At 44.8% G+C, this 26,798-nt stretch overlaps 1 protein-coding gene across 1 annotated transcript in view; it reads left to right on the forward strand.

Annotated features, from left to right (window-relative positions):
• The first annotated feature begins 952 nt into the window (after positions 1–952).
• Positions 953–26,798, forward strand: part of ISM1 (isthmin 1) — a 30,051-nt gene continuing 4,205 nt past the window's right edge. Inside the window, exons 1-5 of the mRNA XM_083730492.1 lie at positions 953–1,662; positions 19,453–19,692; positions 22,075–22,348; positions 23,388–23,531; positions 26,203–26,292. Coding sequence (XP_083586618.1) covers positions 1,540–1,662; positions 19,453–19,692; positions 22,075–22,348; positions 23,388–23,531; positions 26,203–26,292 — 871 coding nt within the window. The 5' untranslated portion in view covers positions 953–1,539. The remainder of the gene's footprint in view (positions 1,663–19,452; positions 19,693–22,074; positions 22,349–23,387; positions 23,532–26,202; positions 26,293–26,798) is intronic.

The following is a 26,798-nucleotide window of genomic DNA, read 5'->3' on the forward strand; positions in this document are numbered from 1 at the left end:
GTCCACAGGCAACAACCTACTTCATGAAATACAGGAAACCTACTAGGGCATCGGTGTCCGCTGCTGTACTGGCCTGTAATTATCCAAGTTGGCAGTTAGGGGCAAGTAAACAGCAACAGAGAGTTAAGCAAGGAAGGGGGGGGGGGAGAGAGAAGCTGCTCTGACGAGATCAGAAGAAATAAAACTTTACGAGGAAGGGGGGTTGGGGAGGGACAGAGACAGCAGCCATGCAGAGGAGGGAAAGAGCGCGGTATAAAAGCATGAGACCCACGCAATGAGAAAGCCTGGCGGGACGGGGAAGAGACGGTGTCTCTTGCAAGCGGAGACACACCGGCCAGCAGACGGGGGGGATTCGCACACAAACTCTCCGCCGTTGCCGTCTTAGGACCGGGAACAAGTTCTCCAGCGAGTGGCCCCTCAAAGACTTGGACGTTTCCTGGTTTCCCTCCGAGAGGATTTTACCCCCAGGAAGGGAAGAGGTTCGGGAGCCACGCCGAAGACCCCGGGGAAGACCTTTAGCCTGCAAGACGCGCAGAAGCCCCGAGGGGGCGGCCAAAGCAGCCCCCACCCGCATCCCTCTGACAGCACCCAGCCCGGCTCATGGGCTGAAGAAAACAGGCGCCCGCCGACCGTCCCGGGAGCCCTCGGGTGGGCTGGAGACCCCCGTAGGCGCCCCTGCGAAGGCGCCCGGTGGTGGGGACGGGCGGGGAGCAGCTGGGGGGGCTGGAGAGAAGAGGAGAAGTCGCCTTTCCCGGCCTTGGGGGCAGCAGTAGCCCGAGTTAGAGACGAGAGAGGAGAGCCGTCTGAGCGGGGCGCTCCCTCCGGCCGCCAGCAGGGGCGGACGCCGCCCCCGCCTCGCATGCTGCCTTCGAAGGCAGGCCGGGCACCTCCAGCGCAAGGCGCGCTGCCTCTCCACCTCCTCCTCCTCCTCCTCGCCTTCGTCGTCCGCAGGCGCAGCGCCGACGGCTCTCGGCTGCGCTGCGCCACGAGGGCTGCCCCGCCGCCGCCGCTGCTCCGGTTGCTTCGGAAGCGCGCTCGGGGCCCGACGAGGCGGCGGTGGGCGGGCGAGAGGCCGGCGGCAGCTGCCTCCCGGTGCGCTCCTGCCGGCGGGCGCGACCCCATGCGGGCGCCGGGCTGCCGGAGGAGCATCGAGAGCAGCGCCCCCTGCAGCCGGACCCGCTCCCTGCCACGGCCCCGCTGCCGTCGGGCGGGCGCCCGCAGCCACCTCGCGCCGCCGCCTCGGAAGCCGCCTCCCGCCCCGAAGTGGCTCCGCCGGGGTGGTGGCGGTGCGGCAGCGGCGCGGGCTGCAGCAGCAGCAGCAGCTCCTCCTCCTCCTGCTCCCCGTCGTCGTCGTCGTCTGCCGGCCCGGTTGATCCCGAGAGCGGCGCAGGGAATCCGGCTGCTGCCCCACTAGACGCCGCCGGCGCGGCCGGGGCTCCTGCTGCTGCTGCTGCTCCTGCCGCCGCGGCTCCTCCTCTCGCTGCTGCCGCTGCTGTGCCGTCCCCGTCGCGGAGCCCTAAAGCCGCCCGCTGCAAGAGGATGGTGCGCCTGGCGGCCGAGCTACTCCTACTGCTGGGACTCCTCCTGCTCACCTTGCACATCACGGTGCTGCGGGGCAGCGAGCCCGACGCCGCCACGGGAAACCACAGCCAGCGCCAACCGGTGAGCGAGCACCCTTGCAGGAGCCTCCGCGGTTACCGGCGAAAGTTGCGGGTTTACATTCTGGGGTGGGAAGGGAGAGGATTTACCAAGGAACCGAGGGGTCCCTCTGCTAGCCACCCTCTTGATTCGCTCCCCTAGCCCCGTCTCTTCTTTTACTTCCACCCACTGGGATCGCTTTATATGTTGGTGCAACGATGGTGGAAGTTGCTCATAGAAGGCACCCCAGGGTCATCTAGTCCAACCCCCTGCAATCTTTCACCCAGTGTAGAACTCGAACCCACAACCCTGAGATTAAGTCTCATGTTCTATCAACCGGAGCTATCAGGCTGTTAGTTCAGTTAGTGTCTCTCTCACCTGGTTCCCAAGCTGTTATTGGACTACAACTATAATCCCAAGCAAGTAGGATCAGTGGTCAGGGATGATGGGAGTTGTAGTCCAACAACAACTGAGGACCAAATTTGAGAAACACTGCAGGGAGAAGAAGGGCTGTGGCTCAATGGCAGAGCATCTTCTTTGCATGCAGAAGGGCCCAGGTCCAGCCCCTCCCTGGCATTGGTTGGGATGCCCCCTCCCCGTCTGAAACCCAGGAGAGATGCTGCCAGTCATGTAGACAGTGCTAAGCTAGATGGATCCAGTGGTCGTGACTCAGTAAGGCAGCTTATTAGGCTCCCCCGGACTGGGACGGGCTCTTCGTTGTCTTGGGTGGAGAAAGGTCTTGCCCATCCCTTCTCATCTTCTTGGAGGAGCACACACTCTGGATGACCAAGTTCCCAAATTCGGTCCTCAGCATCTCCAGGTAGGACTGGGAATACCTTCCCTTGCCTGAAACCCCGGAGAGGCTCTGCCACTCCACATAAACATTACTGAGCCAGGTGGAACAAACCTCCGAAGAAATACAAACGTGTCCTGTGCTTCTCCTTTTAATTAGAGATCCTGGGGACTGAACTCAAGAACGTCCGCATGCAAAGCTTGTGATTTTTGATAAGTTATGTTCTTTCGGCTTAACTAAGGGTGTGATCATATTGCCGCTTTAGAGCACAAAGAAGTTGCCCCCCCCCCCCCGGCAGCTAAGTGTTCGCACTTTGACTAGAGATAATTAGGAATGGTTCAAGGACTTGGCAGTTTGGATAGCGTTGTGTGAGCAGGGATTTAAAACACAGCGCAACAGAAATGCAGCGAGTGCACACAGCAAACAGGAGTTCTGGAAAAAAATTGCCTTGCAGTGTATCCAGTGTGTGATTTCAGACTATTTCCACCATCGTTTTAGAAGACGGGGTTGGTCCTCCAGATTTTGCTGTACTCTTAACTCCCAGCACCTCTGACCACTGGCCATGCTGGCTGGTGCTGATGAGGTTCATCATCTGGAGCCATGGCAGGCAAACTAAGGCCCGGGGACCGGATGCGGTCCAATCGCCTTCTCAATCCGGCCCGCAGACGGTCTGGGAATCAGCGTGTTTTTACATGAGTAGAATGTGTCCTTTTATTTCAAATGCATCTCTGGGTTATTTGTGGGGCATAGGAATTCGTTCATTCCCCCCCCCCCCAAAAAAATATATAGTCCAGCCCACCACATGGTTTGAGGGACGGTGGACCGGCCCACGGCTGAAAAAGGTTGCTGACCCCTGATGTGGAGGTTCCCTATCTCTGCTTTAGAACTTGTACATTTGGCTCCTTTCATTTTTTCAGTGCCTGCATGAAGAGGAGTAGGATCATGTGTGAGGCCCCTGCTCCAGACTTCCACATGTTCTTCCAAAGGTCTGGATGGAACCTACATGCATAAGCTTTGGGGACTACCTCCTTTGCAAGGTCCCCAGTTTTTACAGCCTACCTGCTGGAGCAGAGACACCGGGTCTTGATCCTGATCTTTTCATGCTGGCCCCAAGATGTTGTGCATCCTGCAGCAGATCTCAACCCATTCATCTCCACCACTTTAAAATACTTGCTGCATCATTCAAACACCAATCGCCATTACACTGTTGCATGAGAGGTTGTTTCAGCCCCCTGCCCCGCAAGGTGTGCTCTGTGCTCCTCCACACCCACATCTCCAGTGAATGTTGCAAAAGGTCTCTCTGTCTTTCCCCAGTGTTGTATTTATACTCGCATGAACACCCTGCCAAGTCCTTTTCCCAGTCCAGGTATGATAGGCCGGTATATTTTTCACATGTCCTATGAGCATCTCTAAACCAGTGTGGACTTGGGAGTCCGAAGAATAGAATATATCCCTCTGCCCACAACAATAATAGTAATATTCTTGCAAATACTCCGGGTGACAGCAGGTGTGCTCCATCCCAAATTCTAGAACTACCCCCGCTCCTCTCTACTGAACTGGAAACATTGTGGGAAATGCTAAGGAAGAATGGAGTGGAAAAGTGGACCAGTGTGTGGACCATAAGATAATTATCATTTGCAAGGATTTGTAGTAATGCTTCTTAGCATTTTCTGATAGCGTTTAACAGTTCTACTGCACGGGGGTTCAGAGGGCTTCCAATAAAGTATCTTGTCCTCCTTACAACACCCCTGTGAGGTTGGCCGGTGTTGCCATGTTTCAGATGTCAGAGAGAGAAAGAGAATGAGAACCTATGGCCAGCTAGTAAATTCATGGCAGTAGTAAGATTCAAGATGGGGACTAACTGGTTTGTAGTTAGATTTTAGCCATGATGTTAAGGGCCACATTCCCTCTTGGGGAACTTTCCAGGGGCCACATGCCATTGGTGGACATGCCCAGGGGGCAAAGATGGGCAAAGCAGTACAGCAGACCACATCCCATCTCTTCAGAGGCTCCATCCACGTAAGCAAAAGGCATTTTCACAGTTCCAGCCAGGCGAAAGCACAGAGCAGGGCTGGTGAGAAATGTGGTCTGGAGAAGCTGGCATGGCCCAAGGAAAATTGATTTATATTTATCGGATTTGTATACCACCCTTTATCTGAAGATTTCAGGGCAGGAAGTAGGAGTCACCTGTGAGAGTGACAAGTGCTGCATAGATCCTATGGTGAGAATCTCTCTTCTCATTATAGTCTCTCCATACATCTGTGGATAGGGAATTTTGGAAATTGAACAGCCCAGATACTTTACTATTTTGATTTCTTGCCAGTTCTTAAAGTTTCGGGATAGTTTATGACATTTTAAAAACCAGCCTCAAAAACCATGTGGATGATTCAGTGTTTTCTAAACTACCGGTAATAATGTCTGCTTCATCTAGGAGCAAGCAAGTTTTAAGTTCTCCCCATCCAGGTTGATCTCGCCCCTCCTTTGAAACCAATAAATGCTGTCCTCATTTTGCTTTTTTCAAATTCCGGGTAGGTGTGACTGAGCTTGTGCAGATGGGATTCAGGAAGGCCACATTTATGTTGCAAAGTTTCAGCCTTCAGTACGGTATAATGTGCTGGGACAATGACAGCTGCGTCCTGAGTATTGGGAGAAAGTACCTTTCTCTCTCTCCACACCCCACCCCCAGCTTCTTCTTAATAGAAGGCTGCATAGTTTCCACAACTGGTGTTTCTGCGAGAGTGCTTATTAATCTAAACGTGCATGGCTGCAACTTGAAATTAGGGTATTAAAATGGGAGCTTCCCCTTGTTTGTAAGGACATAAAAGCCCTGCCTGCTTACAGGAGGTTGAGATAACTGAAGGGCATGAGGACTTAACCTCGGTGCAGCTTTAAAGCATGAAACCAAATTTAGGATGCCCTTCTGCATGAAGAGACGTGGGAAAGAAATATATGGGGAATGGTGACACTTAGGGAGGGTTCTGCTGGGCTGCCCAACAGCTGAATCCCTATTTTAAGCTGTTTCCTTATTGTTAGTCCAGCCTAAAGTTGCTCCAGGGAGGCCAAGCAGATACAAAATCCCCACCACCACGGCCAAAATGAAGAGGGAGAAAGAGGGTTTGTTAGGAGAGAGCTTGAACGATGTAAGAAGAAAGCCAGAACTGGGGAACCTGCTGACTCCAACTCCCATAAGCCCCAGCCAGGATGGCCGGTGGTGAGGGATTATGGGAGCTGTAGTCCAGCAACATCTGGAGGGCCGCTGGACTGTGTTCTGACTGACAAGAGCCATCATTTGACCCATTTCTTGTAGGCTGTCATTGTAGAACAACTTTCACTCTTGCCAACAATATCTTCAAGATGCCTAGCTATAACTTTCTTTATATGCATGATGCTTTCTTTCCTTGTGGGACCCTGAAGTGCCTTCTGTAGAACAGTAAATCTGAGAAAGATTTTGTTGTTGTTTTATGAGGCGTTTGGTACCACTGGAATAACCCTGAATTTGCCTCTCTTTACAGGCCAGTAACATAATGAGGGAAACAGCTGGGCAAATGAAAATCTAGGTGAAACTAATTCCCAGTGGAGTTATTTATATGCTACTGAATTGAGGGGGTGGGAGTGACTTACAGTATCTGGGTTAAAAAAAAAAGGGGGCAAAAGGCAGATTCTGTTTAACAGCAGCTTATGTGTTTGTATATGGACTGCTGATTTCATGAAATCTCACAATTCCTCATAAAACGATCTGTTAAATTAAGTTTCTGCTTTTGAGAAACACTGCAGAGCAAGAGCTTCAGTAGATCTTTTTCATAGATTCTGCCGTGTGTAGCAATACAAAGTTATATACTTCCTAACTCAATTGATTTTGCAGCTCTGGGATTTGGGAGAGCAGAATCCTGCAGACATTAAAGGCAAAGAGTATATCAGATGTCGTGCTAAGCATTTAAACAGATGGAAATATAAGTTGCAAATTTACTTATTCTCTAGCCAAAATTATAGTAACCTGCCTCCGCTGTACATTTCAAAGCACAAGTAAACTGATGCTTTAGGGCCTCTAAAATGTTTGCTAGCTCCCAGTTTTCTAATATTTCCAGGGAGGATTCTGAATTCTCTTAAATCTATCCTATGTTCTTATTCCTTTTAAAAAAAGGAAGGAAAATTGCATGGAAAAGGAGACTTATTGGATGTGCTGTAAACAAACAAAAGTAAACCAGGTGGCTGATGGTTTTAGCTGGCTGGCAAATATCTGCATCTAATATTGCAGACAGTTTGGTTTTCAAAGCATTTGGGATTACATACCTCTTGCAGCATTTCTGAGGGGCTGTGCGAATGGGTGGCAGGTGCTCAGAAATACTCCAGAGCTTCTTGTTTTCAGGGTGTGCTCACAGTATCATTGTTTGCAAATTCAGGAATGTCTTGACTTTTGCAGCCCATTGCTTTTCAGGTTATGATCGCTTATGGGGTTATGATTGCTCAAATGTAAGCTCCCCTGTGTTCAATGGAGCTCACTCCCATAGTAAATGAAGTTATAATCTCAATCAGCAAATCACCAGCCAACTGGTGTTTCAAGGCATGTTTGGCAACTTTCATATTAGCTCTGCTGGGCAACTGCTGCTGGATGAGAAAACTCCAGGGGAAACAGAGGGGCTGTCCTTTAAATTTGGCCTCCACAATCAAAATGCAAAAAGTGGAAGGAACCTGGGGGGGGGGGGCTTTGATAACTGAATCCCAGGAGGCTACTCCTAGAATATGACTCCTAGTAAATCTTTTTACTCTAATCCATCCCAGTGTTTATAATGGGAAGTTTATAATGTTTGATGTTTTATCATGTTTTTAATATTCTGTTGGGAGCTGCCCAGAGTGGCTGGGGAAACCCAGTCAGATGGGTAGGGTATAAATTTATTATTATTATTATTATTATTATTATTAAGGCTACTAGTTTCACAACAGAGAAAGATTAAGAGGATACTAGGAGCAGATATTTGTCCTTTTCTCTTCGCCTGAGGAATATAATTCTGACATGGTTTATGACTTTGCATGTAACACATCCATGGCTGGCTTCTTCTGAGCACTGGAAGAAAAATAAAGAGATGTTAAAAGTGTCAGAACTCTCATTTGTATAGTGACGATTTAACGTAGGAAATAGATTGTGATGATGATGTAAATACAAATTATGGAGAAAATACGGCTGTAAAGATGACCTAACCAAATGGACAGAATGCAAGATCTCTTTGTAGACAAAATACATGCAACCACTTTTGGAAAAAAAAATATTTATAAGACTATTTTATTCTGTCTCTGAGCCCTCTCTATGTAGCTTACATCATTAGTTAAAAACAATGGGTTGTATTCAACAGTTGTTCTCCTCTGAAGGCTTCAGTCACCAGAAGAAGAAGGAAAGCAATTTTCAGTGATTCCTCCTCTGTTGCCCCTGTGCTTCCCTAAATCTGCTCTGGAGGCTTGCCCCCCCCCCCCCCAATCCTCTGGAGCACATTTAGGAGGGGAATCATTGAAAATTGCTTTCCTAGTGATGGATGCCTTACTGTCAGCTGAGCGACACCATTGGATAGAATCCAATACAACTGACAAAATGTGAAGACTTCTCCCTCTTTAGCACAAACTCCCTCCATCTGTTCAGAAAAGCTGAGCAGCTATTTTTCGGGGGGACGGGGACGACTTAAAAGTATGTATTTTATCATACAGATTTTCAATGCAGCTGACAAAGTAGGCAGAACAGCAGTAACAACAACAATTAAAATACAGTCGCTACAAAAATCAAAGTCATAAACAATAATAGCCGTTTTAAAAAGCAGCAACATGGTAACTAATAATTCTAAGGCCTGGGCAGTTAAAATAGTCTTACCTAAAACTTATTAGGCAAGATACCAGGAAAGTATCCCAAAGCTGAGGTACCACCATAGGAAAAGGTCCTTCTCCCTAGTCATCACTACCCGCTAAAGCTCTGGCAGCAGGGGTACCTAGAGAAAGGGCCTCTGTTGATAAAGCCACAGCCCTGCTCTATGGCGCTTTCTGCTATTTTTCTCCTTTCATAGCCAGTGCTGAGCTGAAAACATGCAGATCAAATCCACTCTGAAGTTCCTGCGAAACAAACTATTTTGCCCCAACACCCAGAAGGAAGTACAGGGCACCATAAATGCAATTAAGAGCAGGGCTTTTTTTCAGCCGGAACTCAGTTTTGGCACCTCACAGGTAGGTGCTATGGCCGTTATAAGAGAACAAGGGAGGTGTCCATGGTGAGTTCCAGCACCTCTTTTTCTAGAAAAATAGCACAGATTACATGCTACCTTGGCTCCAAGAACTGGATGATGTTGTTGTTGTTGTTGTTGTTGTTGTTGTTGTTGTTGTTGTTGTTGTTCTGCCACTTTCCTCACAGTAGTGACCCAAAGTGACTTACAAACACAATATAAACATTCAAACCAATTATGGCAAACACAACAAATAAAACGATTATCTGATATTATCTAAGCCCCTCTTTGCCAGCCCTCCAAATTGTGAGCTGAGGGAGCTTTGCCACCATCACCAACCCCTACTGTCTGACATTGGGAAGGGTGAAACCTACGGGGACCAAAGGACGCCTCCCTCCCCCCCTTTGAAAGGGTTGGGGGAAAGGGGTCTATTAGGCGGCACCCTATCACCCTGCTTGAGGGTGCTCACTGTGGCAGCAAATCAAATCAAATCAAATAAAAAACGTTTATTCGGCTTTACGCCCATCATGAAACACAACAGCCTGTTCCCTTTCCTCACCACTTGCTCATTGTGGCCAGATTCAAACATCAGGTAGCCAAGTAAATAAGCAATGAGACTAGAGAGCAATGAAGTAGAAAAACACACAAAGTACACCCTTGGGCAATCATGAGAGGCATTTAAAAAAAAAACCTCTTAGCCAACACTAAATGGGCATTTCCCCAGTTCTTATTTGCCACTTTACTGCTAGAAGAACCAGACATAAATATCAAAAAGATGTCTTTTTGTACAAGTTATATATACCTGTTTTTAAAAAGCTGCCTTGGTTCTGGTTTGTGTGGTGGGCAGTCTTACTCCTAAACCAGCTCAGGCAGTGAATACCAACAAAATTTTGACCTACTTTGGGGGCCCATCTGAAACTTCTGCAAAGCATCTTTGCTATTTTGCCTCTAGTACCCACAGCTGCCAGTCTTGGTGACTCACCCAAAAGTCTCACCCGATGACCAATAACTGAGGAATTCCTGCCTTAAAAAAAAAAAGGATATCTGGCAACCCAGTCTACCCTGGCATAAATTGTTACTACATTTTGTTCTCTCACACCCTGTTTGGAATTCCAGGGACAAAAATGTCCTCGCTCGTTCTCCGGTGATGCATTCTGACACACAAATGACAGATGAGTGAGTGGGCGTTCTGCTCTGGAATTCCAAGTCTCCATTTTAATCCCAGGAATTGGGACATTATGGAGCCCTTATATACATATGTGCTGATTCAGTCACTTCAGTCTGTGGAAGTTGCACACCACACAGAGCTTGTTCCAAGTTTGTAAGGAGTCGTTCCTTTAGTGTGTGCTTTGGAACTCCCTGCCTGTTGACATTAGGGAGATACTATCCCTGTACATGGGACACGGGTGGCGCTGTAGGTTAAACCACAGAGCCTTGGACTTGCTGATCAGAAGGTCGGCGGTTCGAATCCCCGCAATGGGGTGAGCTCCCATTGCTCGGTCCCTGCTCCTGCCAACCTAGCAGTTCGAAAGCATGTCAAAGTGCAAGTAGATAAATAGGTATCTCTCTGGCGGGAAGGTAAACGGCACTTCCGTGCGCTGCTCTGGTTTCGCCAGAAGCGGCTTAGTCAATGATAGCACATCCTCTTTCAAGCCCTGTTCTTTAAGGAAATGCAGGCTGAATTTTTTTTAAAAAGGTATACACTGTCACTACTATGCCTTTGAAGCAAATGAAAGTGCAGTGGAACCTTGGTTGTCGAATGCTTCGGAAGTTGAACATTTCAGCTTTCAAACGCCAGCAACCTGGAAGTGAATGCTTCCGTTTTCGTACACCTCAGAAGTCGAATGGCTTCCAAGGCGTGTTTCTCCATTTTTTCAATGGATTTTGCTGACCAGCAGTTGCGCCTTGGTTGTTGAACGTTTTGGAAGTTGAACGGTCTTCTGGAATGGATTACATTTGACAACTGAGGTTCCACTATATTACACTGCAGGTTTTGACTGATACTTTCAGGTCTCTTAGGAATGCAAGTGTTTTTCTGCATCTACAAAGAATAAAACTGTACATATTTTTATCTAGTCCTTTGGAATGGGCGCATGTTCCTCAGCAGTTCTTCACCTTTCCAGCATGAATTCCTCCCCCTGCCTCCCTTCCCTTCTAACACTCAACTGTGATTTATTATGGCACCTTCATCAGAAGGAACCATGGTTTTCACTGACTTAGAGCTTGACGGAAGAGCCTGAAGTGTGTCTGCATGTCCTGGTTAAGAGGGACCTAGTTTGCGCCACCTCATTTAAGGCTGATGATGGAATAGAGGAGAATTTGTCGGTGGGGCAGGAAACAGAAGGAGCCATTCCTGAGGTTTGCTGCTGGTTTGCAATCCCAGTTTATAACTGTTGTTCAGTATGCCTGACTTCTTCCTAATGAGCAATATCTGCTTACCTAAAGCTTGGTTAGTACTAATAAGAATTTGCCCTTTATTTCCAAGGAGCAAAAGAGTTCTGGGGAGGAATGGTTTAAACATAATACTTGCTCAGGGGGAAACCATTGCGGCATGATATGACTTGTGAACCACAGTGGGGTTTCACCACTGGTGTATCTCTAGAAGGTCTGGAGAGAAATTTGATTCAGTTTTCATTTCTAGGTGAAGCTATCTAATTTGCACTTTGTGAAACAATATGCAAACCAAAACCCACCCGTCCTTGGAAATACGCACTTCTCTGAATTTTGCAATGCAGTTTCCAACCAAAGGAATGGGACTTCTTTGGTGAATCTAATGGATGCTAGAACTTCTGTTCCTGTTGCTGCAACCAGATTAGCCTTAGTCTACTTCCTTCTTAACTTCACCATTATCCTTCTCAGATGTATTGAGCCAAGACGATCAGCCCATTAGTCTCTGAGATCTCGGTTATTTTCTACTGTAGGAAACCATTCAGGCCAGGCCACTGAGACGTACTTCACCCAAGGCCACCTGGCTCACCAGGGCAGAAGCGTCAGAGGCATGCCAGTTTCCGTGAAACACAAAGGAACGATCTCACCCATGCTTCCTTGTGTTTTCCATTAAGACAATGGGTTGCAAACATTTGAAATTCATCAGCTGAGACGTGCTTTGGAGGTCTGTTCCTTGAGGTATTTAGAGCAGGCTCTAATGATGTAAAATATTTATTACGTGCCTGAAGCATCTAGGCATGTACAAGATCTTTCTTATAAAAGAGGTCCCGTCCTCTGATGCCAAAATCTAACCGTTGCGCACTCCTGTGCATTTTCTCAGTGCCTTATAGCAGATGTAGGTATTTGTGGTGAAGATCCACAAGCTGAATGTACAATCACTGTATCCATATCTACAGACAAAATCAGCTATAAGAAGCACTGTGAGCGGAATGGGGAATTGACTATTCATCCTTTTCTTCAGCAACTTCTGAAGCTACTCTTGGTTATGGCCGTATTATATAAACCTGTAGCTTTTGAGCTGCATGCAGGAGAACCTGGAGGTTCCTTGGAAGCTTGCCAAGGGATCCTTGAAGTCAGCTTGCTTGCCACTGCCCATCCATCCATCCAGTACAGGGTAGTGAGCTCCCTCTTAACTTGGGCAATGGCAGGTGCTCCCAGGATCTTCTCCAATAGATGAGTTCTGCAGACTATTTGGTGACGCAAAAGGAGTTCTACGAAGGTACAATGTCTTAAAACTTCTGATCTAAGTCGTGTCATGATGCCGTTCTCTTACAAGAACAAGCGGACTGCTTCTTCGGAACAAGGGCACAAAGATCTGCCAAGCAATGCAGGAATGTCATGATTAATCCTAAAAACGTCTCTCTAGCACAAACATGCCCAGTGATGCTTAAAAGAAGAAGAAGAAGTATTGGACCAAGAAGTCAGAAAATGACAGCCCAACTTCAATTTCAGGTATAAACATCTCAGAAACAGCAGATGACTAATAACACTTTTGGAAGTTTATTCTACCGTACTGGCAGTTTTGTGCAATACTGATGGGTAATTTTTCATTTATGCATAACTACATGCAGACTATCTTCTGGTAACATTTAAAGTTGTTGTTTTGTGGGTTTTGGCATTTTGTAAAATAGGGTCTAAGCACATTATATTTTAAAACAAAGAGCACTTTTGTTTTTTAAGACTGTTTGCCAGGGCCTCTTCCTGTTCTTCTTTCCCTGTATATACCCAGCTTTCATTTCACAAAGGCTAAGGCTGCAATGATACACTTCCAAGGGAGGGACAATTTGCGAGAGATTAAGGAAAGTATTTCATCCCTGCAGGTAGATAAGTTGTATCTTGGAGAATAGCAAGTCATGTTCTCAATTTGCATCCTTAGTAATTAGCCCTCCCTGGAATGAAGCCACAATAGGTTACTTTCAGTTTTTAGTATTAACAGCATTGAACAAAATTGCTAATATATGTAGCTGTTTAATTTTTAGAGTAGTAGCATGTGAAAATTAATGGCACATCCACCCAGTATGTAAGTTCCCCTGTGTAGATTTTGCTGAGAACAACATTTGAATAGAAACAGCTTCTTACGAACCTCAATAGTGGAATCCATGGGTGGAATAGTGTGGAGTATGTGTGCAGAGAACACGTGTTTTAATGGTTTTATTGTATATCGCCTTGATATATTTTATGAGCTGGTGGTTTAGAAATATTCTTAAAAATAAACCAACTCTTTCCTCTTTTTCATATTGAGTTGCCTGGAAGCAAATACTGGAGCTGACTCAAAACCCAGGGGGTATTATGGGTATTTCCTGTTTGTGGGTTTCACCTGCTGTAAACCTGCAGCTATTTTGCATGTGCTGAAGAATGTGTCAGCTAAGCCAGGCATGCCTTGCCCAAACTCATGTCTACGGATATCATTGCATGTTGCTTCACAAAATTCTCTTCCTCCCAACAAAATATGAACCAGCTAGATAAATGGACGTCCCATATTGTTTTACTTGGAGATGCTTTTAAGGCTATTTGGGCTGCATGAATGTGAAAGGCATGTGCAAATTTTGTTCAGACATTACATGTATTATTTGCTACTGGTATCGATGCTTAAATACTGTAACGATAAATGAAGATTTGGAGGTGATCTGCATTTGAGCCCTGTCTTCCTACCGAAGAAACAACCCCCACCCCACTTGTATTTGTATATTCCTGTCTTAGCGAGAGAGGTTTTGAGAGGGCTCCTGCAGTATGTGCTGCACATATTAATTACAATTCACTTCTGTTCTGGAGCCAATGAGCCGGATATCCTCTCTGAAGACTACATTTGGCTCTTGACTGGAAAAGTATTGCACTTTTACTAGTGCAAGCAGCACATTGTTTCAAGGGCATCACAATATCACAAGTCCTTTTTAGATTGGAACCCACTTATAAAACTGAATCATGAATTGTGCAGCCCACTCTCTTTCTCGCACTTGTTCACCACTCCTGCCACTAGACTGCCACCCCTGCAGGTTAGGGACATTAACTTTTAAAAATATTTATATTTTATTAAGGTGATTTCAGTTAAAAGAAATAAAGTGATACAGGGGGGAAAAGAAGGAAAAGTGAGGAGAGGGGAAAAAACACAGAGATACATATAAAAATGAAAAAAATACAAAAAAAGAGCAATATACGATATTCCCATACATTATTGTATAAATTGGTATAGTGCTATTGTCCTAGTGCTTATGTAAATGCTAATAGCCTAATAAGTTAGGGATATGAGCTTGTGGACAATCATCTTTATCCTGGGAGAAAATTAGCTTGTTCAGATTATGTGATTTTTAGAATAGCAAGGCTCCCATTTCTATTGAGCAAGTCAGTCTAGCCGTAGGAGATCTAGGGCTTAATTGGCTGGCTATGTGCCAGTTCCAATATCCATTGGATGATCCTCCTGTTGAGAAGACACAAACTACTACAAACTAAATGTGAAGGAATTCTATGAAATCTGGTTCGTCTGGGCAGAAGATTAGTACATATCTTATTCTTCATAAGGAACCTAAAAAAAAACACCCACAAAAAACCCCTCATTTTAAGCACCTGAATTTTTTGACCTCCCACCCACCTAGCCTGCCAGTGGTGCTCTGTTGGGATTTTTGGTTGGTTGGTTTTCTTCTCAAGCTTTTCTTCCCAAGGGTGGCACGAGACATCATACTATTGTGTGTTTCTCATTTGTCTCGGGCACTCTTAAGTGTGGTGCCTTCCGTACCATTTACTGCACTCAAATGCACTTGCCTACAGGGCAGCAAAGCCACGTCCACCTCACCTGGAAATGTCACACCTGTCTTCACTCTTACATCATGGCAATTTAATATCTCCATTGCTCTTCCATCTCCCCCACATCCCGCTTTGCATGACGTCCAGCTTAAGGAAGAGCTCTGGAGAAGATGAAAGCTTGCTCACTTAACTTGTGCCATTTTAGTTGGGCCTCATGGAGGCATTGCCTGACCGTGATTTTTAGATAATTATTTTTCCCAAGTAAACCAGCACAGCTGCCTACACCCCATGGTGCTAAAGGAGGTGAGTGGGACCCTCTTCCTGATTTTCTTGGCTTTCCTGTTCCTGCATGTGCCTCTTCCATGGCCCTTGAAGCATGTTATAGCCCCCATTTTTAACATTGCTGTAGCATCTGCAAATGCTAAAATAGCTCCGTAACAAGGATGGATTAAATTTCCCATAGTGAATGGAGATTTAGGTTCTGGCAGCATAATGTGTAACTGATCTTAGGCTTTATTTGAACCAAGTAGCCTTCAAAACATCCACTACTCAAGCCTGGAAACAAAATAGTTTTAATAGAGATGTGGATTTCCCCCGCCCCCGCCCTCCACATTTATTATTTTTTAGTTCAATTAGATAAGTCGCAATGAAGCATTCGTTTTGGGAGGAGGGAGAAATCTTTTCCTGCAGTGGGTAGATTTATGGGAACCTATCTATGGCGAAGAAGTATTGCCATTTTGCTACATTCCTAATGTTTGGGGCAATCAAGTTTAAATATATATATAATTTTCAGAGCGTAAAACATGTGAAGTTATAGCCTAGCTAAAATATAATTCAGTTAGTCAGTTAAACAATGATATATCATCAAGGAGCTTTGAACTATGGCCAGAGTGTACCAAGCATTTAAAAAACTGGTAACCACAGAGATATTTCTATAAGGAATGTTCACCTCATGGGGATTCTTTAAAGGTGCTTCATGTTGTTAGTTTCTTTCTTTCTCTTTTTTACAAAGTTATAGCTCTGCTTTATTGTACATGATGTCCTATAAAGAAGATCTATGTCTGCGATACCTCTTTGAAAGAGGACCACGGTGCTATCCGTTTAAAAGAGAACGCAGTCAAGCAATAAATTTAGGGGGCCATCTCTTTTCATATTGACTGTATCTGAGCCAGCAGTGGGTCTTTGATGTTGTAACAATAGCGCATAGACTGAGAGGAGTATTAGGGCTTGAACAATGTCGAAATGAAGCTGCATTCATTAGTTTCAAAGAGAGAGGCTTCTAATGTGTAGCAGAACTTTATTTCTGCATGCTTCCTTGCTTCTTGCAGGAAGAGATTGTGCGGCGTCTGTCATATAGTTTTTGTACAATTTCAGCCTGGAGTCTCTTGCGTTTATCATTTTTAATTATAAACCAGGTGCTGTGGAAACTTGCATTGTACACTAGGTGTTTTCCTAGTTACATAAAGGCATCAAGACATTTCTTTCACCCCACGGGCCTCTCAAACCCACCAGCTTAGGCTACATAGCACAGAAGAAAACACTAACTGGTTCAGATAGTTTAGTGTCAGCAACATTTGAGAACTAGGCATGTTATTAGTTTCACAGTCCAGCTAATTCTAGGCCTCAAATAGTCAGATGCTTATTAAAGACAATGTTGTTTTGTTCTCAGAAATTATTCTGAATAACCATCAGCATTCCTGGTAGTTCCCACGCTTTACATATTCCAGACTCGAAACAAAATTAAAAAATTCCTTGCAGTAGCACCTTAGAGATCAACTGAGTTTGTTATTGGTATGAACTTTCGTGTGCACGCACCCTTCTTCAGATACACTGAAACAAAAGTCACCAGACCCTTATATATAGTGAGAGGGTGGGGAGGGGTATTACTCAGAAGGGTGATGGGAATGGGTGATTGACTGATAGGTGTGGTAAACCTGTTGACGACTGTTAACGACTGCAATTGGTCTTACAGGAAAAAGCAAGGGGTGAGATGGCTAGCTTTATCATGTATAATGAGATAAGAATCCAGTGTCTCTATTCGGACCAGATCTCTCCATGGTTTTAAGTTTGGTAATAAGTTGCAATACAGCAGCTTCTCTTTCCAGTCTACTTCTGAAATTCTTTTGTAATAAGACAGCTACTTTGAGATCTTGTATAGAATGTCCTGGGAGATTGAAGTGTTCTCCTACTGGTTTCTCTGTCTTGTGATTCCTGAGGTCAGATTTATGTCCATTTATCCTTTGGCTTAGGGTATTCCAGACTGTATCATTCAAAATGCTAAACGTTGATTCTCATTCTACATAACAAGGGTGCTTGCAACATAAACTGGGTGTCTGGAGCATCAAACACTGAGATGGGAGCATGCTTTTTGTGGGCACACATGGAGGGAACATATACCAGGAAGGCCCAACGAATGTACTTTCAGCACCTTTGCCACGTAAAGTGAAAACCAACTTGCAGTTGACAATATACGATTGATATACAGCAACCAGAGAGGAATTTGGGGCTTTGAATGCTCACATCTCCTTTTGAGCATTACCAAGCCCACAAAGATTGTTTCTGAGTTGAACTCTTGTAAATGCCATTGACACTTTCACAGATGAAGGAAAGAGACCACAGGTGCAATTCCCTTGACACCCAGGGCATTTGCTTCTATAAACAAGATCCCCAAACCTCTTTTGTTTAAATAGATTGCCTCTCCCCAGATGACCCTGCTTTTTCAAATATAACACCCTTCTGTTACAGTCAGAAGTTAAAGCCCCAGGAGGACGCAGTGGGCAGGCGTTATATTTGAAAAGGCAAGGTTCATCCTGGGAGAGGCAATCTGCTTAAGCACAAGATGTTTTTTGGTCTCTGAATCTCTAGTGAAATCCTTGTTCCTTGTGAGCCATGTCAACAAAATGCTTTCAAGACACTAAGGGAAACACCATTTGACAGGTGATGGATACACAAATATATTTAGCAAGGAGATAGTGAATGATTTGGGGGAGTGGGCAGGAGGAGAGGCAAAGAACAGAGAGCAGCTGCCTGCTGGAAACTACAGACAGCTCTGAGAAGCTGCATACTTTTAAAACTGCAGGGTTTTTCTACCATGTTGCAAGAACTGAAGACCCACTTGAAGTCAACCTGGAAAGGAGATTATCTAGATATAGCAGTTAACAACTCCCTGCAGGCCTCAGTGTGGAGTAGTGGCTAGCGTTTCAGACTAGGACCTGTGACATCCAGGTTGAAAATCTTATTTAGGGCCTTTCCACACTTTCCGTTTTTATAGCATAATGGTTGCTGGGTTTTTCAGATTTTTTGACACATTGCTGCATGACGTCAGCATGCATATTCCAGCTAGTATTCCAGAATAATGTACTTGGAAATCTGCTGCTTCTTATACCGTGAGGAATTCAACTTGGTGAAAGATCCAGAATGGATCCCCATTATTTTTAGTGGTGTGGCATGGGGGACAAGCATTGTCCTGTTCTTTGTGTGAAGGGTGGTGGGGGTCAAAGGCAATAGTTTGGAAGACGTTTGTTTCGTGCTGCTTCCCTTGGACCACTGCGAGCTGTCGGTTTGAGAGCTGAGTTCGGAGGAGAGTTGTGGCAGATAGAGATGATGGCACTGAGTCAACATCTGATCCATGACAACAATCATTAGCTGCAGACAAAATTTTGCCACAAAACCCGGGTTTGCCAGAAGTGTACTTCCTCTTCCGATATCCTATACAGTGGTACCTCGGGTTACATACGCTTCAGGTTATAGACTTCGCTAACCCAGAAATAGTGCTTCAAGTTAAGAACTTTGCTTCAGGATGAGAACAGAAATTGTGCTTCAGTGGTGTGGCAGCAGCAGGAGGCCCCATTAGCTAAAGTGGTGCTTCAGGTTAAGAACAGTTTCAGGTTAAGAACGGACCTCCGGAACAAATTAAGTACTTAACCTGAGGTACTACTGTACTTCCACAAGGTCAATATTCTGGGGTACTAGGCATTAAAAATAAATTAAAAAGGGCTGGCCCCCTCTGCATGTTGATATTTAATGGCTAGAGGAACACTTTAGGAGTGTGAATGTAACCACTGAACTTTTCTCAGTTTGGGCAAAGCTCACTATTACCGTGGAAAGGAAAACCCTGCGCTCACTCTCTTAACATTTGTATCAGCTACAAAGTCAAGTCTTTAAAATGTCAAATCAAACAGTGACTATTCCACTATAAATGGTCAGTGTGACAAGCCCCTGAGTTGTGATGCTCATTGGGTAATCAATTATTGTCTTGCAGCCCAAGCTACCTGACAAAGCTGTTGTGATGATAAAATGAGGGGGAATCGCGTAGCTTAAAAGTGAATGTGCAAAACATTTGTGCATGGGGCTAAACTCACGACTGCTTTGCTCATCTCCTGCTCCTACAGGGAGCTAACCCATGGTTTGTCTTAGGGTTCCCCCAGGCAAATGGCAAGTGGTAATCCAGGAGCAAACCATTGTTAGAGTGGGGGAGAAGCAAAGTGAACACCATTTTTGCCAGTGTACCACCACACCTTTAAAGCATAGTTCTTAAGCGTAACTGTGACATGTAAACCAACCCACTGTGTTCTGCTAACTCTTGTTCGTCTCTCTTCTTTGCTGTGTGTAATCTTGGTGTTTGCTTCTTGCCCCCAGGATGCCCTCCACACAGATGGTCTTCCATCACCTGAAGCCAGCTTTACACTAAACCCTGAGGACAGACGGGATTATCCTGACCACCATGTAGCTCACAAATCGTTCACCAAGCAGCGATTCAGGCAAGAGAATGGGCATACAGCTTTGCAAAGAGATGGGCCCAGACCATTCCTTCTGGATCTCCCAAACTTTCCTGACCTCTCAAAAGCAGACATCAATGGACAAAACCCAAACATCCAGGTAAAAAACTCTTCTTTCCTATTTAGGCTCTTACTTGAATCACGGAATAAACAGTGTCTAACAAAGGTACAATTTCATTCACGAAACCTACAAGCCACAAGGAAAACAAGAAATGTAAGAAAGGAATTTTTCCTCCCCCAGGTTTCCATTTGCCATACAGCTAAGGTGATTGGTGAATGGATTGATTGATCTGTTCAAACAGATGGATTATTCTGTTCAAAAGGTATATTGTTGGTGTCAATATGATAAAACATATATCAACATAAAGCAAAATACCTACAGACCAGTTTCTTAGCAAACCCTGCAACAAAGGTCATGCATTGAAAGTTGAAGTAAATGTGGAGAAATGTGGCACAAGTTCTTTGGAACTTTATTCATCTGACTGAAGATGGTTTGCTGCAATTAAATAGTAAGCATGTGGTGCTGAAACACTCACATAGCTTCTTTGAAATAGTTTGGACCTGTTTTGGCTAGAATATTGTATAAGAGGACTGGTTCAAATGTTGAAATGAGCCCAGAAAACAAAACCTTATGGATAAACATTAGCTTGAATGGAAATAAACCACTGAACTGTGGAACAGGGACAAAACTCATAACTTGAAACAAACACTAGACATCAAGCAAGTTCCTCCAAAATCATCAGCCAGAACATTTGCAATATTTTAGAGCAGAATTGTTTGCCTAAAAATGGCACATTGCTTTGTATATGTCACTGGTTTAATGTCAGAATCTGCTATCAGTTGCACCCAATGTTAGTTCTATCCATTGAGTGGACCCACTGAAATTAAATAAAAAACGAGTAACTTGCATATATTAATTTCAGTGGGTATACTCTGAGGAGAACAATAACGAACATGGGATACAATCATATACAGAAGATTTTCAGTTAGACATGTATAACTTATTCTACCGTTCCCCCACATGTACACTTAAAAATAAACACTTCCTTGGGCTTTCTTACAATAAAGGTAGGTAAGTTGTTTTTTAAATGTTTGCAGTACAAGACAGCAGTCAGTCACTGACAATAGCCTTGCACAAAATTTCGAGGCTTGTTCTACCTAGTGCCAGTTGAAATGAATACAGTGCCTCTCTGTTTACTCATTATTTGGCTCAATCTTTCCCAGAAATGAAATATTTTTATTCAGCCCCTTTTCCATTCATGCAATTGTTTCAGTATTAGCAAGACAAGGAGACATTTGAAAAGGGTAACCCAAGCAGCTGTTACTTTTGTGCTACGGATGCTTTTTTAAACTCCGTTGCCAAATCAGCAGCCAAATGCACCACTGCACTCAAGTAAACGAATTCGCAGGAAGTCCTTGAAAATGAGGTGCTTTTTTTAAAAAAGCCAGTAACATATTTCCTTGGGGATCAGAGATTTTCTTCGTTCTTGGTGAAAAGCTCTTTTGTTGATCGCCCATTGATTTGACACATGCCAGCTCATGCGGTCATGCCAGCAGTGCAAGGCTATTCAGGGTGCAACAGCTTCACTTTCTTTTCCTTCGAAACAAAGTGAAGTCATGTGTCGAGCCAATAATTTGGCTGCCAATTTTTTTTTCTGTGTGATGTTCTCCCCCCCCCCTTGGTTTCCCAGCCTATTTAAATGTGTACCAACTGTGAGGAGCTCCTGGGCTTGGATTCCGATACCTCGCTGCTTCTGTTTTTGTGAACTCTCCTCTTCCTCCACTTTTTAAGTCACGGTTTCTCACATTTCCAGAGCACGTTCATTCTATGCGGCATAAAGAAGAAAAAAGTGTCCTGTGGCACCTCTGTCCTGCTTTGAACCTTTGCTCTCTGCCTCTTCTCCTCTTTAAAAGGAAACCCAAACAAAAAAGTCAATATTGGTGATGCTAGGAGTACAAACCTCCCTAGGCCTAATCTACTTGTGAGTCTTCTTCCACTAACTGAGGACCAGTCTGACAGAAGACAGCAGACATCCTTTCTGTTTGTTGCGCACACACACACACACACACACACACACACACAGAGTGATACCTCGGAAGTTGAACAGAATCCGTTCCAGAAACCAAGGCGCAGCTTCCAATTGGCTGCAGGAAGCTTCTGCAGCCAATTGGAAGCCATGGAAGTCACCTCGGACGTTCGGGTTCCAAAGAACGTTCGCAAACCGGAACACTCACTTCCAGGTTTGTGCCGTTCGGAAGCCAAAACATTTGACTCGCAAGGCCTTCGGGATCCAAGGTACGATTGTATATGGATTCCTTTCCCCCTCCCTTGAAAGTTCCAGATGGCACTTGCCTTTTGTCTTGACTTGACAAAATCTTTCCCTGGCATGTCAACATATTTTTCTTTCTTTCTTGGATTGGTGTTTGGGACATAGCTTTAGAGACCTGAATACTTATTTGCCTGCTGTCTCGAATTCTCCAGGTGACTATAGAAGTTGTTGATGGGCCAGACTCTGAACCAGAGAAGGATCTCCGAAAGGAAGGCAGCAAACCCAGCTGGCCTGTCCCATCACCAGACTGGAGGAACTGGTGGCAGAGATCAGCACCCACGGTCACCCGCATGAGTAGCGGGGACCAGGATTACAAGTATGACAGCACAACCGAAGACAGCAACTTCCTGAACCCTGTCGGTGGCGGGTGGGAAAGTCACGCACCTAGTCACCGGACATTTGACTCAAAGGCACAGCCAGAGTATGGTGAGTGAGCCTTCTGAATCCCTTGTTTGTAGCACCTCAGGTTGGTAGCAGTGCTCTGCAGGTGAGGAACCATCAGCAGTGGAAATATGAGGTGGGGCAGAGCCACAGGGGGCAGGAGTAGGTACTTTCAACACCAGCATTCCTGCTTCTTACCTGGACTTGGTTGGGGGAGGGTGGCATGAGGTAGGGAACATGCAGGGGCACCGGTGGGACCAGTCTTGTGCATCTGCACAACTTTGCCACCACCTGGCGCTGCACTAACAGGGAAGCAGGTGTTGGGAGGGCACCCACCACTACGGAGAGTGACTGGGCACCAAAGATAATAAGAGGGAAGGGAGGGTCAGGGGCACAGGTGAGAGAGAAAAGGAATTGTGTTTCAGTTATTTCAGATTAACTGATTCCCTGAGGTTTAGATAATATATACTAAACAAAAAAAATTCCTTCCAGTAGCACCTTAAAGACCAACTAAGTTAGTTCTTGGTCTGAGCTTTCGTGTGCATGCACACTTCTTCAGATACACGAAAGCTCATACCAAGAACTAACTTAGTTGGTCTTTAAGGTGCTACTGGAAGGAATTTTTTTTGTTTTGACTATGGCAGACCAACACGGCTACCTATCTGTAACTGGAATAATATATACTATGCACTGATACCGATCTTCTCTGGCTATTGTGTAGCCAAAGCACACCCACTTACACAGGAGAGGGAAGTATCAGCCGGCTCGAGGGAACCCCAGAATTTGCAGAAGCACACATAAACTTTGTGGGGAAGGGAGGGGGAAGCCAAATCAGCTCACTAAGGTCTGAGCATGTTCAGTGAGCATGGAATGGAAAACTGGGGAGGGAAGCAATAGGATAGAGTATCCCAAGAAAAGGCAATGCTGACTCGCATTGTGAACAGCAGCAAATGTTTTGTTGAAGACACCACCAGTCCTCAGATAGCAACATGTATTGTTTTCTTGCCATTTCTACTTTTATAATCAAACATTTACTTGTTTACCAGCTAGTTCTCTCCTGTTTTTTCTTGTTCCTCCCTTGCAGATTACATAGATGGGGAAGGAGACTGGAGCCCCTGGTCTATTTGTAGTATAACCTGTGGCAACGGCAATCAGAAGCGCACCAGAACCTGTGGCTATGCCTGCACAGCCACCGAATCAAGGACATGTGACAGGCCCAACTGTCCAGGTTAGGCTCCGCTTAATTGCTTTGACCTGAATGGCAAAACTGCTTGCAACCCTTCGCTGGTAAAAAGTATCATATTAAAATAATAGGAGGAGATGCTTCCCCATATCTGAAATTATCAGCTTTGTTGTGCCTTTAAGGCAGAGCCAGATGCTTTTCCTTTCTAAAGGGCCTTCAGGAGCACTGCTCATGCTGTGTGCCTCAGATTTCAACAGAGCCTACAGAGATGTAGGCAAGAGAGACCTGCATTTCTTGCGAGATGCACTAGATGGGGTACTATAGGAAATAAGAGTATCCTGCCTTATGAAGTTCTAATTGCATTCACCATTATTGTATTGCTTAAAAAGATAAGTGCTTAGAGAATAAGATGCTTTGGTGTTATTTGCAGTGACACCAGGTTTCAAAGTGTAGAGAAAGAGAGCAATCCGCAAAGTGAGATGATCAAGACAGCCATAGCAGTTCAAAGCCTAATGCCTTAGATGTGGTACCGTGGCTAAACTATGACTCTTGCACACACATCACTAGTGGAGTCAGGGAGGCCCTTCACTCAGATGTGAACATGCTGGTAACTATACATTAGCTTAGGCAATGGAGCCCTCCCCTGATATTTCTCATTCATCCCTCCATGACGGCCTGTATTTAGATGCAAAAGTTCAACTGGAAAACACATTGAGATCTTCAAGGAATTCTTACTTGTGGAGAGAGCATTAGCACTATTTTTTAAAAAAGCATATTCATTAATCATGCTACTATTATTATTTCATTGCTTTATTATTTCAAATAAAATGTCTCAGAGCAACATACAGATCCATAAAACTACAAACAGCATTAAAACTATCAGTTAAAAACCAGATGCAAAAAAAACCCCAAGATGCAATAAACACAAATTCAAACAATGCTATGAAAAGAAGAAATCATTCCCCTGACCTAAATGGTGAGCACCACAAAAAAGGCCAAATTCATACCAGAGAATGTTCCAGATTAATATCCCAATGCGTGGGCAACACGGAGTGTCTCAACCTGGCGCCTGACAGCTGGCACTGACGGCGCCATGTTTGTTTCCTTGGAAGGAGCATGACGACACGGTAGAAATTGCCCAAGGATTTGCCAAAGAGAATGAACCCTCACCCTCATTAGAACTCCACTGAGAATTTGGAAATGTCAAGGGCAAAAACTAAACTGCTGTGAATTTTGCCTTCATGGTGGGTTTTTGGGTTTCTTGCTCAACAAACTTTCCATAACTTGTAGGGAGGGTACGTGTCTGGCACAGCGGCAAGGGAAAGCTCATCTGAACAAATAACTGCATCTTCAACTTACAAAGATAATTTGCTGATACTTCTCCAAAATCGTCATGTGTAATGCTGACCTGCCAATTTGAGGATGTGCGTTGCGGAATGCGCATAGTTTTAGGCTACATAGAAAGTGCCATCTTTGCTTTATTTAAGGAATTTTTTTCCACTTAATTGTCTTTTATGGGATAGCAACCTTGATATTTTTGGTCCGCCCACCACCCCGCATCTCCCCTTTCTGTTGTCAACAAGGATAGAAGCATGAAAATGGCAACCCTAAGTCAACCACCTTAGTGCAGTTTAAATTGACTAGCCCTAGACTTTGCATCTGTGTGATGCATGTTTGAGGGGAGGAAAGGCAAGGCTCGGTCTCAAAGGTGCTGCTAATATCGGCTTGGCATAGAGGCTCCTAGCTCAACAGAGCAGCATCTTTCAGACAGAGGATTACCTTTGTTGTCCAAATACATTTTCCAAACAATGTAAACTTTGTTTACAAGTCGCTTCCACCTGACCCAGCTGGAGCTGAAGGAGGTGTGTGGAATCAGGTGGTTCTTTCTCTTCTCGTGTGGTTAGGTCATTTAAACATGGCCCCAGATAAGATGTTCCTGCATAGCTGAGAGAACATCTGCAGGCATTTGTTGTTGTTGTTGTTGGTCGTTCCTCTCATGTTGGGGTGGTTTCTTAAGGTCTGGATTTATTAATAGCCCAAATATTTGCACCACCATTTCTGTCAGTCACATTGTCTTCATCAGCCTGCAACACCAGTATGTAGCACATCCTGTTTTTTGTAAAAATAAAATAAAAATCTGCTTGCGTAGCAATCGAAAACTCCTCTGCTCAGCACTCGTTTGCTGGCACTGCAAGCAGAAAATAATGAAAAACTGTCTTGCGACTTAGGTTTCCAGTCGCTGGCAGTTATAAGCGATTGCTGTGATGTTCAGAGAAACATAACCATTCAGAAGGTACTTAATGGCACCAGTGAGTAGTATCAGGTATTCATCTCAAGTCAATATTAAAATATTTGAGAGAGGGGATGGTGTCAGAGAAGGGTGGGAGGACATTTGCTTTGACCTTTGTATTAAAGTGCAAGACTGCTGAGGCTCAGAAGTAATTTTCATTCTCTTAGGTTCTTTCTCATTCTCTCTGCATCGAAAGCAAGAGCTTTAACCAATTTTAATATTGTATTTTTATATTGCTGTTGTAACCTTCCCCTGGGACCTCATGGTGACAGATGGTTAAGAAATCCAATAAAGTAACAATGACGGCATGAGTGTTTATAGGAACATAAGAAATCAGTGGGGTACTAATGCAAGCCTAGTTTCTCTACTGCCATGTATTATGTGCTGTTACTGAAAAAATATATTTATATACCCTGCTTTCTTCAGGGATTGAAGACACCTTCAGGACAGCAGCAACAGAAGTGAGTTTGCTCGCAGGAAGTGAAGAATTCAATGCCACAAAGCTCTTCGAAGTCGGTAAGCAGATAAGAGCAGGGGATTCTCTTCCTTCAGAGCTAGATGATGCAGGCAAGCTTCAATCTGTGTTACAGTCTCCCCCTAGGACACTTCTGAGAAGGTGCTGTGAGGGAGCACTCAAATATTTCCCATCTTTGTAATGTGTGGGTTTTGATTGAGCCAGTTACACGTTGTTCAGCAGCCATTCCCAATGGGCTTTCTAAAGGGAAAATGTTGGACTGCGTCCAGTGGTGCCACAGCCTTCTTGAATCATTTCAAGTTCATTATTCATGGACAAAAGGCAAAAACTTGAATACTACAGCTGCACGTAATATGTTCGGGGTGACTGATTATGTTCAGGGTGACTCTGCAACCAACAGGTAGCACTCCAAAATCTGTCCATGCTGGTCAAGACATGGCTAATCCGGAGCATTGTTTATGGGATGCGAAAGCATTGCTTGGAGCAAGGCTGAGGATTTTCTTAAAACTTGCACAAAGATTTGACTCTGTTCTTTATTCCAGATGCA

The sequence above is a fragment of the Podarcis gaigeae genome, assembly GCF_964106915.1.
Source record: "Podarcis gaigeae genome assembly, chromosome: 3".
Taxonomy (NCBI): Eukaryota; Metazoa; Chordata; class Lepidosauria; order Squamata; family Lacertidae; genus Podarcis; species Podarcis gaigeae.